This window comes from Fukomys damarensis, unplaced genomic scaffold, assembly GCF_012274545.1.
Source record: "Fukomys damarensis isolate Sample0158 unplaced genomic scaffold, DMR_v1.0_HiC HiC_scaffold_18, whole genome shotgun sequence".
In the NCBI taxonomy this organism is placed as follows: Eukaryota; Metazoa; Chordata; class Mammalia; order Rodentia; family Bathyergidae; genus Fukomys; species Fukomys damarensis.
In genome coordinates, this window is record NW_022900930.1 from 40,295,510 (window position 1) to 40,309,950 (window position 14,441).

At 37.8% G+C, this 14,441-nt stretch overlaps 1 protein-coding gene and 1 long non-coding RNA gene across 2 annotated transcripts in view; one reads left to right on the forward strand and one right to left on the reverse strand.

Annotated features, from left to right (window-relative positions):
- Psd3 (pleckstrin and Sec7 domain containing 3) overlaps positions 1 to 11,885 on the reverse strand; it is a 299,163-nt gene extending 287,278 nt beyond the window's left edge. The window contains exon 1 of the mRNA XM_010624949.3: positions 11,584 to 11,885. Within this exon, the coding sequence (XP_010623251.1) occupies positions 11,584 to 11,614 (31 nt within the window). The 5' untranslated portion in view covers positions 11,615 to 11,885. The remainder of the gene's footprint in view (positions 1 to 11,583) is intronic.
- Positions 11,082 to 14,012, forward strand: LOC117286758. Its single transcript, XR_004517881.1, has 3 exons — positions 11,082 to 11,205; positions 11,289 to 11,472; positions 13,002 to 14,012. It is a non-coding gene; the product is annotated as an uncharacterized LOC117286758 (long non-coding RNA).
- The last annotated feature ends 429 nt before the right edge of the window (positions 14,013 to 14,441 follow it).

The following is a 14,441-nucleotide window of genomic DNA, read 5'->3' on the forward strand; positions in this document are numbered from 1 at the left end:
ATAAATATTAATGGTATCATATCTAGAACCTCAATATATGAAGCAGAGCAAAACAATGTTTAATTAGGTTATATTTATTATAATGGGCCACAATTACACTTTCCTGTCAAAATAACAGCAAAACTGAACATGGGAACCTCTTGATTTCAAAATTTTAAATTTATGGTTCTTGGGTAAGAGTTTCAGTCATATTATGCCTGGTATCCAACCCCTTCTGAACTTAGTTTCACTATCAAAAAAATAATCATCTATACTAGAAATAAAGTATATTCACTTCTACTTTATGAAAGAGGACATTCGTGTCATATTTCACTCTTTAAAACCATTTGAAACATACTTTTCAAATTAAATTTCAATCAGGTGTCGACGCAGAAGCACTGCTGTGTGACAAGAGTATCTGTAACACCTTCGCCAGACAGAAACAATCCCATACCGCAGCTCAGTGGGAAAGCCCTGAGTTCAGCCAGTGGCATCATTTAAAAACAAAAACAAAAAATACGGCTTGCTGAAAACTAAAAGGGAGGAACTTTTCAAACCTGGTTTTAAAAGGGAAGACAGCAAACTAAAAAACAAACAAACAACAAAGAGACCCCTTTTCCCAGGGCAGCACATTGACATTTTTATTCTTTCAGTAAAGAATGTGGTAAGCCCTTTCATTTCCTCTTAAGATGCAGCAGCTGTTCTTATGTTCACCAACCTGTGTGACTACTCCCATTATCCAGTTCCAGGACACATTCATAATTCCAGAAAAGGAATCTGATATCCATTAACAGCCACTCCCTATTGGCCTCACCCCACAGTCCCTGGAAGGACCAATCTACTTCCTGTCTCTTGGGATTTGTGTGTCCTGAGTATTATATATAAATGCAATCAAATCATATATGCTATTTGGGGCTGGGTTTCTTTCACTTGGCACAATGTTTTCAACTTACATATTCATGTTGTAGCATGTATCAGAGCTTCATTCTATTTTATCACCACACAATGTTTCATTACACAGAAATAACACATTTTCTTTGACCATACATCAGGCTGATGAATGTTTAGGTTGTCTCCATTTTGGCCAGTATAAATAGTAAATTTATATACAAGTTTCTGTGTCTAAACACATTCTTAATTCTCTTGGGTAAGAGTGGAACTTCTGGGTCACATGGTAAATCCATTTAATGGAGCTGCCAAATAGTTTTCCAAAATAGCTGCACTATTTTCATTCCTTCTGCTATGTTCAAGAGTTCCATTGTTTTCCATGTTGTTGTGTTTTATTTTTTTATCACAGACATCCTAGAGCATGTTTAGTGATATTGTACCATGATTCTGGTCTTACTAATGACTAATAGTGTTGAGCATCTTGCGGTGTTTATTTCTCATTTGTAGAGCTTCTTTGGAGACATACCTATTCAGATCTTTTGTCCATTTTAAAATTGGGTTGTCTTTTTATTATTTAGTTGTAATAGTTTTTATAAATATCTTCTTCCAGTCTCTGATATATCCTTTGACTTCATTAATGGTGTTTTTTGAAGCACAATGTTTCCGATTTGATCAAAACCCAACTTATTCAGCTGTGTGTGGTAGAACACACCTATTAGCCCAGTGCTTTGGAAGACTGAGGCAGAAGAACTACAAATTCAAGCCCAGCCTTGGCAACTTAACAACTCAGGGGAAACCTGTCTCAAAATTAAACATTTTTTAAAGTCCTGACGATATAGCTAAGTATGAAGACCATGGGTTCAACCTCAGTACCACAGAAATAAATAAAAACTAATAAATCTAACACTTATTTTTCCTTTGTTGCATATGCTTTTATCGTGTGTAACAAATCGCTGTCTGATTCAAGGTTAGAAGGAATTTTTCCTATATCTTCTAAGAGCTTTACAGTGTTGGCCACTGCATGTAAATCTGTGATCCATTTCACATTCATTTTAAAATGCGGTGTGAAATAGAGATTCAACTTCATTCTATTGCCTGTGGATATCCTACTGTTCCAGCAGTATCTGTTGAAAAGATTGCTATCATTTCCCATTGAATTTCCTTGATAACCCTGCAGAAAATCAACTGACCATAAATGTAAAGATTTCTCAAGACTCTCAGTTCTGTTGCACTGAACTAGACATCTGTCTTTAGGCCAGTACACTATCTTGAGTACTGTAGCTCTGTAATAAATAAAACCTGGAAATGAGCGTGCTCCAACTTTGTTTTGCACTTCCAGGTGTTTTGGCTACTTTGAGTCCTTTGCATATCTCAGCAAAGTTTAGGTTCAAGATGGTAAACAGTTGAGATTTTGATAGGAACTGCAATGAATCTATAGAGTACAGGATGCTTAGTGGTATTATTATGACATCTTTCAATTTATGACCATGAGTTTTCTTTCCATTTATGTCAGTGCCCTTAATTTCTCTCAGTAGTGTTTTGTAGTTTTAAATTGTGTTTTTAAATTACTTTTGTTAAATTTATTCTCTTTTTTGATATTTCTAACTTCATATCTAGATCATGGATACCAGGCATATAGAAATATAACTAGTTACTATATTGGTCTTAGATCCTGCAATCTGGTGAACTTATGTTTTAGATCTATAGAATTTTTATAGGTTCCTTAGGATTTTCTGTTTACGAGGTCCTGTCATCTGTGAACAGATATAGCTTTAACTTTTCCCTTCCTAATCACCATCCATCCTTCACATATACTACTCTCTCAACTCCCCTTTCAAATATATTATACTAAGGGCCAGGGATTTAGCTCAGTGGTTTCAACACCTGCCTCGCAAGCACAAGGTCCCAAGTTTGATTCCCAGGTAAAAGAAAAAAAAAAAGAAATTTCAAATATGTTATCCTAGTGCCGGTAAACAGAAGGTGAGTACAGTACAGACATACTTTGAAAAGGTGCTAATTCTAAGTTAGTCCAGAAATAAAGTTAACTCTATGGACACTCTGAACTGTTCAGCTTCACCTCTGTTCAGCCTCTTTTTCTCATGTGATATATGAAAGATTATTTTCACCTTCCAAGACCCAACTTCAATTCCTCCTCCTTTAAAAGGGTTCCCCAATCACCATCTTTAAAAGAAATCACAAACATCAAAAGAAAATCAACTGTGTAAAAGCAGTACAAATACATGAAATCACTAACGCATAACACTCGCTCATATTATAAAGCTTGAGAAGCTCCCTATTTTAACTTATCATGCACTGTTTTATGAAATTCAACCACAGTGAGCACTGAAGATGTATGTGTATATAATACCAGAAAATAACACAGTGAAATCCATTCAACAAATTGATAAATGCTGAGCTTTCATGAAGGGGCCCACTTTTCCTAATAGTTTAAATTTCCTTTTATAAAACAACCATGAAACTTATCACTGGCTCAGAGAAAAATAACCACCCCCACAAAAAAGAAATCAAGAAAAAAGACCTCAAAAAATTTAATAACTTGTTCACCCTCCCTCCCCCTTTTTTTAAATTTTGCAACAAGGTCTCATGAAGTGTTCCTAGGCTGGTCTCCAACTTTTCAACCTCCTGCTTCAGCCCCAAGTAGCTGGAATTACAGACATGCATGAGCACAATGGCTTTCACCTCATTTTTGATACTTTTCATTGAAATGTTCCAAGCAAAGGCATCAATTGTGGAAAAATATTTGTGATGCTTGACATAACTTGGCAACTGGTCAAAGCAAAAGAAATTAGACAAAGGGTAAATGGACAAAAGCAAATTCCTATCTGACACATAGCTGACTTTACTATTCAATAAGGTCTCCTGGTTTAAATTTACCGTTCTAATAAATACTACTCTAATGAGTGTGATTTAATCTTTTAACTAAAAGCATCTGGCATAGATAGACTAAAAGAAATAAGCGTTTTGAAAGGCTAAATGGCAAATATAAGTAAAACAATGCTGAAGAATGTTCTGTACCAGAACTAAAGGTCAAGACTGTCTAGTCTTTTGTCTCCCTGGAATAAATTCATGGAAAACCTCAGGTGTCACTAAGTGGTGAGGCGATCACTCTAATAGCAAATTTAACAAACCTAATGAAAACTGAAGTCTTCTAGCTGCAGTTTCTGCATAGAAACAGCATTAATGGTCTCATTCCTCCTGGTCAGAGCACCTATCACAGGATTCAGCATCACAGCCAATCTTCCGACTAAAGCACTCCTTTGTTATATTGCAAGAGCATTTTATTTTTTGTTGTTTGCATTTCTTGCTACCCTTTGAACTGTATTTAACAACACACAAAACTTGGCAAAATGTTAATCCTGATAGTTTACTTCCAATTTCTGATTTATTTCATGGAACTAATTCTTTGCAACTCCATATGCTGGGGTGATGGTTTTTAAAAGAGAAAAAAGAAAGAAAAGATCAAATTCCTCTTCTACTTTAAGATTTTTTATCTGCTCCCCTTTAAAATAGGACCATGGGTACCTCCTATGAAACGTCCACTGTTTCCAAATTCATTGCCTCCATGATCATTTAATTATCTTCCATGTACTGAACACAGTGGATTCAAAATACTATTGTCAGGGCCAAATATTTAGCTCAGTGGTGCCGCCTCCTGCCTCGCAAGTACAAGGTCCTGAGTTCAACCCCCTGTACCAAAAAACAACAACAAAACACTACGGTCAGACGAGGCAACTGGTGGATGTATTAGAAAGACCACCTTGGCAGCAAGACGTACGGGGGGGACAGAGTGTGAGCATAAACAGGCTTAATAATGGCAACCACAGAGGTGAAAGATGGTAAGTGCCTGTGCCAGAGCAATGGCAAAATGGACAAAACAAAGATGCAAAGGATGCTGGATCTCCCAAGATGCTCTACTTCCATCAGCAGCTGCACCATTATCACTTCACCCCTTTCCTGGCCTTTGCTAATATCAATATGACTCAACCGAAGTTACTGCTTGGCCTCATGCAGCTGCTCTGGGCTCCCGTACCTACCTGATGAAGAGCCCTCCTTTGTCTTTCTCTCAGTCTGCATCTATTACTAAGGTAAGAATCAACTCAAGACATTTCCTCTCCAGAGGCCTTACTGGATTAATCCTGCCCAAATTTGGTCTCCTTTTTGTGACAAGGGGGTTTGTAAGTATAAAAAAAGTACTTTAGGACTGGGGATTTAGCTCAGAGGTTCCACCACCTGCCTCATAAGCGCAAGGTCCCAAGTTCGATCCCCGGTACAAAAAAAAAAAGTTCTTTAGCACTGACCTAAACCACACACTAGTAGAATCTGAATTAATAAAGAGTTCATGGCTTAAGTGCACTTCTTCCCCTTAAAAGAATGAAAATATAGTATAAAACTTCTAGAAGGAAAAGGGAGAGAGTAAAGAGTTTTATTTTTACACTTATGTGAAAAATATATACAGTACTTTGGTGTGGGGGTGTGTAGTTATATTACATTAAAAGTTGCCCTTTTCTAGCAATCTTACCTGCTTTGCGTATCTGGTAGACAATTAACAAATTGTGATTATTTTTATTGGGTAAAGACTTTTGCTGTGATAAGTATAAACCCACTGATTATATTCTTAACATTTTTTCTTTTGACTTTATATACTGAGAAAAAACGGGATACTTTGTTAACCAGATCAGCTTTGGAACTGCTTTGAGTTTTGTGTTAAATAGCCATCTGCTTCTACAACACATGGACTGGATGGTAATAAAATGATTGAATAGAAAAATAATTTCTTCAAATTATAAGGAAATGAGCCTGCTTCATAAGACCAGATGCAGAAAAACTGACTTTTCTAAGAACAACTTGTTGTTGAATCAGTTAATGAAATGAATTTTCTTCCACTCCGGTTAGCAAATGCCTTAAAAGGAAAGGGTTCAAGATAAACAAAACCAGTCAGGAGTGGCGGGATATGCACACAATGCCAGCATTTAGGAGGAACAGGCAAGAGGTTCAAGAGCCAGCCTGAGCTACAAAGCAAGTTCAAGGCCAACCTGAACTGGACTACTATGACAACTTGTCAACTAGATAGAGAGACAGACAGACAATGAAATTATTTGGCCAATTATCTCATTAGGATCTTATGTACTATTATAGCTTTTCACACCAGAGAAACTATTCGGTATCTACCCATGTGTGACTTATTTATTTCACTTAGGAGTATATCCTCAATATGTACCCATTTTCCTATGAATGAATCTAATTTCTCAGTCTTTATGGCTGAGTAGTATTTCATTTTATAGAAAAACCACATCTTCTTTATCCAATTTCCAACTGATCGGCAAATGGGCTGTTTCCAAGATTTAGCTAATACAAACTGTGCTGCTATAAACATGGGTGCACATGTATCACTGTGGTATGATTCCTTTAATTCTTTTGGAAAAACGTGTAAATACTGAATAGTTTCTCTGGCGTGAAAAGTTATAATAGTACATAAGATCCTAATTAGATAAGTGACCATGTGAAATAGGAAGAAAAGGGCTAAAGGTGTAGGGAAAATAGGAAGGGTAGGGGAAAGGTAATAAGGTAAAAGAAAAAAATATGACAAAATGAAAAAATGGAAATAAAGTGTTTGTAAATGGGGAGGGCAGGAGGGGGTGAAGGGAGGGCATAGACAAGGGGAAAAAAATGAGAACCAAGACCTGTCATGTAAAGGTACAAGATCCCAATAATGAATGTAATTGTACTGTATACCTCAAATGTACCAATAAACTAAATAAAAGGGAAAAAAAAGTATTTGGCACATCTACTGCAGAAATTTCAATAAAACAGCTTATTAAGATTAGTAATTCTGAGTAGCAGGATATAGGTTTCACTAGAAAATATGGGCATAACATCTATGCCTAGATCCTTCAGGAGGACCACAATTATCTACAAATATGAATTCTATGTATATAAATTTCCTAGAGCTTATGCCCAGTCATTTCAGGAAGGCGTTCTTGTTTTTTGTTGTCACCACTAGAATAAATGCCAAAAGACAAGAATTTTGCTTTCTCTATCCCCAGAGCCTCTAATAAATGGAACCTAGCAAAATGAATGCTTTTGTTTGAATCAATATAATAAAGAATAACCTACAACCAATAAGATGTCAATTAAAATGCTCAAGACAGAAACACAAAGATGACATCTCCTTACACACAGCAAAAGTACAACACAGAAATGCTGCCCGAGTTCTAGGCACTGCTCCCAAATACATGCTCCAGTGAAATGTTGGAAAAAACATGCATGCTGCCCTAATTTTATCAGGGCAGTTCAGTCAAGCAACTTCATTCTTTCATTTTCTCTGCATAGAAATATAATGCACCAATTTGTATCAAGCACCGGGGAACACAACAGCACACAGGACTGGCATGGCTGTTACCATCAAGGAGTTTATATCACAGCCCAGCAACTCCATCTACACATGCTGTGTGCTTTCAAAATTCAGACAGTGGTAAAGTTCAGTGGAGATCATTTTGGCCACAGTTCTAGAATTCAGGATGATCCTACACAGGCCATTACCATGACACATGAATTTCTCCATTGATTACTCTCTCAACTCTGTGCTGTAAAATATTACAACCACATCTACATATGGCTGCTAAAATTTCAATTAATTAAAATATAATAAAATTCAAAGTTCGGTTCCTCTGTGCACCATATCCTTATAGTTAATGGTCACCATACTGTACTGTACAGATATAAAGCATCCCATCGTCACAGAAAGTTTGATTAGAAAGTGCTGCCCTAGAGCCAGTATGACCTAAGACCACAACACAAAGTCGTGCAGGAGGCTTGTCAGAAAAGCCGACTCTCCAGCACCACCCCTGAAATTCACAACAGAATTTTGTGGTTTTCTAACTAGAACCCCAGATGACTCATACACATAGTAAATTACAAGAAACACTGCCCGAGCCAGGGATTTAGCTCAGTGGCACTGCGCCTGCCTCAAAGTGCAAGGTCCTGAGTTCGATCCCCAGTACCAAAGGAAAAAAAAAAAAAAGAAAGAAAGAAAGAAAAGAAACACTACTCCAGAAAACAACAATATCAAGAAGTTGTTGTGACAGCATTTAAATAGTTTTTGTTTAATCACAAGTTCCTACCTCTTAAATAAAAGGTCCAACTATTCACCAACTATAGAAATGATCCCTGAAAGTATAGCCTTAAAAGGTCCAACTATTCTATCAGTGAGACAACAACTACAAAAAGTTCCAAGAAACAGTATTCTGTATTCTTGATAAGTTTCTCATTCTTATTGGGGGGTGGCTTGACCATTTTGTCTGGATTTGCCCTCTTATTAGAGAGTACCCAGGGATCCTTGTCAAGGGTCTCTTCCTACTTTATAGCTTGTATTAAAGTTCTCTCACATTAAACAGTCCATGACTTTATGATTACAGGAAAAAGGGCGTAAAATGCTAAAATAACTGCAAATATAAACTCAATCTTTCGTAAAAACTATACAATGATATCTGAACATGGCCCTGAATAAATTACAATGGAGTTTAAAAGGGCTGAGGAGGAGGTCATGTTTCTTTAGCTTTTAAAAACTAGTGTATTTTTAAAGAATGAGAAATTAGAGTCATTCATAGGAAAATGGATGCATATTGAGGATATACTCTTAAGTGAGATAAATAAGTCACACATATGTAAATACCGAACAGTTTCTCTGGTGTGAAAAACTATAATCGTAAATGAGATCCTAATGGTATAATTGACAATGTGAAATAGGAAGAAAAGGGCTAAAGGTGTAGGGGAAGTGGGAAGGGTAGGAGAAAGGAAATATGGGAAAAGAAAAAAATATGAAAAAATGGAAATAAAGTTTCTGTAAATAGGGAAGGGAGAAGGGGGTGAAGGGAGGGCAAGGGTATGGGGAAAAAATAAGAACCAACTGTCATGTAAAGGTACAAAATCCCAATGATGAATGTTAACTGTACTGTATATCTAAATTGTACCACTAAACACAATGAGAAAAAGAAAAAAAAAAAAACTAGTGTATTTTCCCAGAGTTTAAAGTTCATGTTTTTGCATATAATACTTGTGAGGTGTAATTCGTGGATAGATCTAGTCTAGTGAGGAAATAGTGAAAGTTCACTAAGAGTTTAGAATCTATTTTCTATGGGTATATTACAGTTCATCAGATTTTTCAATTCTTTAAAATCATGGCTAACCGAGCCACTAAAATTCTGCTTTCTCTCCTTTCCATGGACAGCGGTTATTTTTAAGTGTCCTGGTGCCTTGTTACCTACTGAATATCAGCAGACACCTTAAAATACTATAAATTCTTATATTAATTTAGCACTGTTGAATGTATAGAAACAACACAAAGGCACACTCCTCTGATGTGTCAGGAAATTCAGTCTCAAAGACAGAGGAAACAGTGACAATTTTGATTCTTTAGTCTGAAATTTCATTAATTAACAAAAGATTCGAAGATAAATATCCAATTTACAAAGAAAATACAAAATCCAGGCCAAGCCAAATGCATTTCCCCTGTAAGTAAGTGTAATGCTTAACTATGAATCATAATAATCAATGAACTTCTCCAACAACACAGTAATCGATCCATGGTTTTTATTCTCCCTGCAAAAGAAAAAATAAAAACTACTAAAACTATACAGGGGGATAATCTAATCCATTTTACTCAGCAATACAAAATATATTTGGCACGATAAAAATAACAGAAAATGAGTATGAGTAATGAGAATTTGCTAAATGAGTAATCTAAGTACATTATATTTCAAGACACACACCTCCTAATAAAAGTCACATTTTGGAGAAGGCTGCAGTGGGCTGTTGAGGACACTGACAGCTCTGAAAGCATGCATATTTAAGGTTTTATGAGCTATAAAGGCCAAGAAAAAGTCTGTCAACCACTACATGAGCTTTTACATGTGCACACGAACAACAGCAAATGTTCCATTAACTGGATGCTCTTCCCTTAGTGATTAATAGTTACAGCTGTTCTTACCACAAACTAAATTTCACATACTAATCATTCAGAACTCAATTTTTCTCATTCAGTTCTACTCCCGGAGGGGAATGTTAGCTGCTTCCCATTCCAGGCGGATTTAGAGGAAGCTCTAAACCAACTCAGCCAGTTTGAAAGAGGCAAAGAACAGCCCATTCATTTTCAAACAAAGTCCCTGCAACTGCACCAAGCACTCTTACTCATCCTGAAAAATAGTAAGGCATGGGAGCTGGATTTGGGGTTATCCTAAAAAATCTGGTTTCCTTATTTGAGCCAAGAGGATTCCCCTGTTTTGTCTTTCATCTATCTGTCATAATGTTTGTTCTTTTACATCCACACTTCCTGTTTCTCCTTTCAGCCTTATCCTGCTCAGTCGCTCCTCTGATTTCACCCACTCTGTCCATTTTCTACTACTTCTTCCTGATTAGGAATCCACACTTCTGAAAATCCAGTTTAAAACTTTTTATCCCTTCACTGATTTCCTTAGTTTTCGATATATTTATAAAAGTGGAAAAGTGTAAGATAATTTCGTAGTCACATTCTTCTGCTAAAGTTAACATGAATGCACTAACATCAGTAAAAACTGTGTCATATATAAAATATTGTAAGAAATAGCTCAGTACTTAAGAAATTAAAATTGATGCTTTATATATGATGTAGTTCTTTAAAAAAACAACTACAAATGCCAAGCAGCTGGAGTTCCTGGCAGTTAATAGTTAATTACAGCTGCGGAGTCCGAACGGGAGTTCCTCAGGACAGATGTTAGGGACAGTGGCAAAGGCACAGCTTCACACAGCCACCACTTCACAATTACACCGAGTAGTTTTCATGCTCAGAGAGCCAGGCTACAAACCAACACAAATTCCAATTCCAAGTGTATCTATGCTTGCAAATTTTATAGAAAGTTCAAAGTTTCCCTGGAGAGACATAAATCTTAAGTTACTATAAAAGTGACACTTTGGACAGACGGGAAAGACACACCCCTGCCTGTACACTGAGGAATTAAAATAGCTGCTCTGACCTTCCAGCAGGGATTCAACGTCAGCCTTGGTGTTCACAGAACACGCCTGCCTCGTCTGTCAGCAGCCCTGTCCTCTGCCAGGCTGCTCGGACACAGCCAGAGGAAAAGGAGTTTGGGTTCTTTAAGAGAAACTCCTCCCCATCCCATTCAGCACCACAACACAATGTCTCTGAAAATGTAGGGACAGCCTGCTTTCCCTCTTTCTGCCTATATAGTACATCACAAATAGGCACAGAAATAGGGTGGCCAGGTGATAGAATTCTGCACTCCCAGGAAAGCTGGTTGGGGGAAAAATGAAGTAAGATTACAGGTAAGAACAGTACTCTGCTTTCTACTTCAAAAAAATACCAATTTTGGAAAATTCAATGTCAGATGCTAAAATAAACATTCCAGGTTAAAGCCAGGTGAGGTACTGGGCACAGGCATTTGGACAGCTGACATCTTTCTGCTGACTGGGGAATTAAAGCCTCGCGGGGCACCCTGAAGGAACGCAGCATGCTCTTCTCTATGGCAGCACTCGGCAGAACCTGGGCTCACCCCAGGAGTCTCCTACTGGGACAGTCAGAAGACAAGACTGGTAAGCAAAAGCAGTCAATCATACAGACGGATAATTGCACAGCAGCATTTTACAAGAGAGATTTATCAAAATATATTCGCCTGCATAGACCTACAAATAGAGGTTACTCACAGAGATTACTGTAGCTCCAGCAGTTACCCATTGATCATAGAAAATGCCCAGTTCATCAGTTTAACGCTTGAGAAAAAGTTAGCTAGAAAAGAAGCGGGCTAATGCAAAATACGCTGTTCTGGTCAACTGGAGGCAAATTAGTTTCAGATCTCCTGGCAGCCCCTTCTGCCCTGCACCGCACACGGTGATGTAAATGGAAGCACTTTGGGCACTTGGAACCTGAGCTGAGAGGAGCTGCCGCCTTGGTCCCTCTCACAAAGGCAGAGCAGCCTGCTCTCCTGCTCGCTGCCCCTCTGCCTCTGTGCTCTCTACCTTGGCAGCTTACCGAAAACAGCCACCGTGGGGCTTTTCTATAATCGTGAAAACTACTTTCAAGGAGATAACTGGGATGCCGGGAGTTGGCTTTAATGTAATCATTTCCCCAGTGCAGCAGCAGGAAGCCCGGCAAAGGCTCCGAGAGGATTGTACCATCCTCAGTGACATCAGAGGTGGGGCTGCCATCTCAGTATTATGCAGCACTTTCTCTGATGCGGGATTGACACATGTGAGCAGGGACGGGCGGGTTCCCTTTAAAGGGGTTTAATTCTTGCGTTATCTAAGGAGAAAAGGGAAACGCAGAAGCCCTGTTCAAAAGCTGCTGGCGAATGACATAAATCCTGCTTTGCCAGGCCTTTTCTCACTGCTAAATGCCGCTGCCATTTAAAGTCGTTTTACTGATGATTACATTACTGCTCCTGTACTAGAATTAATATTTAATGGGTAATTGATAGTACTTAGAAATGTGACATGAAAAGATTCAAAGACATTAACATCCATTTTTTAAAAAACGGTGACACAAACTTTTATATCACTAATAGTACTTTGGATGAAGATAATACTTTTCAACACAATCTCAGTAAAAACTATTAGTTTTACAGATAAAAGTGAGTTGAAAAGAAGCACAAGATAAATAACATAATATTGCTCCACTTGTCTTGGTAAGGGCTGTTGACACAAACATTAAAAATAACTCATCTTCTACACAACCTCAATATTCAAATGCATATGAGAAGCAGAGGGTGACAACACAAAGCAATTCAGAGTCGTTTCCATTCATTCCGTACACATCCACTGAGTGCCAAACAGGTGCTAGAAAATGTGTTTGGCTTAATTTAATGGCCATTTCTAACAAACAATAATCTAATCAAAGCAGAAAACGCTTCCCGATGTCCCAGACACTGCACTAAGCAATTTGACTGTATTAATGTATCTATGCCTACCATCAGCCCTGTGGGATAAACGCATTTTATAGATGAGGCTACTAAAATACAAGAGAGGTATATGACTTATCTAAGACCACACAGCTAAAACAGGCATAACCAGGATTCAAACCTCCAAGGTTCACCTCTTCTACCACTAAGCTAAACTACCTCTTGCAGGCTTCTGTACCAAGAAAAACATGTAAATGGAGAAAACAATTTCCAGGATTTAAAACTACAGCAAACCAAATGTATCTCTCAAGAAGACCGGACCAACCAGCAGACGATACAGGTTACAGAGTAAACTTGAAGAAAGTATGCACCAGGAGAATGGAAATAAGTCCCAGAGGCTGATGTTTAGTCCAGATGTTCCTGTGACTTTGGGCCAATGACTTAAAATCTTTCAGCTTTAGTTCCTTATCTCTGAACCACAGATGTTTAAATTATAGACCTATACAGCTATATGATTAAAGCACATGGTCTAGACTTGTAATCAGGAAGCCATCACTTTCCAATTATGCCACTTTGAGCAAGTTACTTCACTTCTGTAGCCCTCAATTTTCTCATCCAACAAAGTGGGATTTTTCTAAAGATTAAATAAACGATGCTTATAAATATATAAAGCATTCAGAGTAGCAACTAATACACAACAAAAGCCCAGGGTTAATGATTATCATTACTATGATTAACACTAATTTTGGTATTAACTTCTTTAAACTAAAATTGCCAGCTTCATTCCCTTTCAAAAAACCTCAGCAAAAAGAGCTACCCCTGTTTCAGAATTAGCTGAGCAAGCAGGAAGGACACCTTTTGATGTCTTCGTGTAAACATTCACCAATGTGTAAATCACCAGTTCCCAGTGAGATCCATGTTGAAGTTGTCGGGCCTCCCTTGGAAGAAAGCTCTTTATGAGGGGTAAGGACGGGAAGGTACATGCTCTTTTGTCCTCCGTCCTTGAATCTGAACTTTGGAAGCTGAAACAGTCATCCTGCAGGGTAAACATCCCATCCTCTAAGGAAGCAAAACAAAAAGAGCCTTGTACCCAACAGACCTCCTACTCCCTGTCTTCTTCTTTTACAGTGCAGAAAAATAAATGCTAAGGTCAAATTATTTAATACTGATATACAGTTAAAGGCCATAATTTCCCTAGTTTAATAGGCTAACTGGAGGGCTGGGCTATTATCAGGGCTTTTCTGCTGTATTAGGTTTTTTTTTTTTTAATTAGTTAATTTTATTGGTAAGTTTAGGGTAATGACATTCATCACTGAAAATTTGCACCTTTATATAACCCATCTTGGTTTTTATTTTTCCCCATTCCCCAGCCCTCCCTTCAACCCCTCCACCTCTTCCTATCTACAAAGACTTTGTTTCCATTTTTTCTTTTGCTCATATTAATTCCATTCCCCTTTTTCTTTCCCCCTCCCCCTCCTACTTCCCCCTCCCCTTGCAACTTTTCTTCGTATTTCACATTATCTGTTATACCTTTTAGTCCCCCAGAGCCTGCATCTTCTCTAATACCAAGTCAAGTCAATGAATAGAACTGTGGGAAACAATAAAAAGCAAAACACACTGCTTTCCAATACTAGGAGTTATGTCTCTCCAATACTAGAAGTTGTCTTA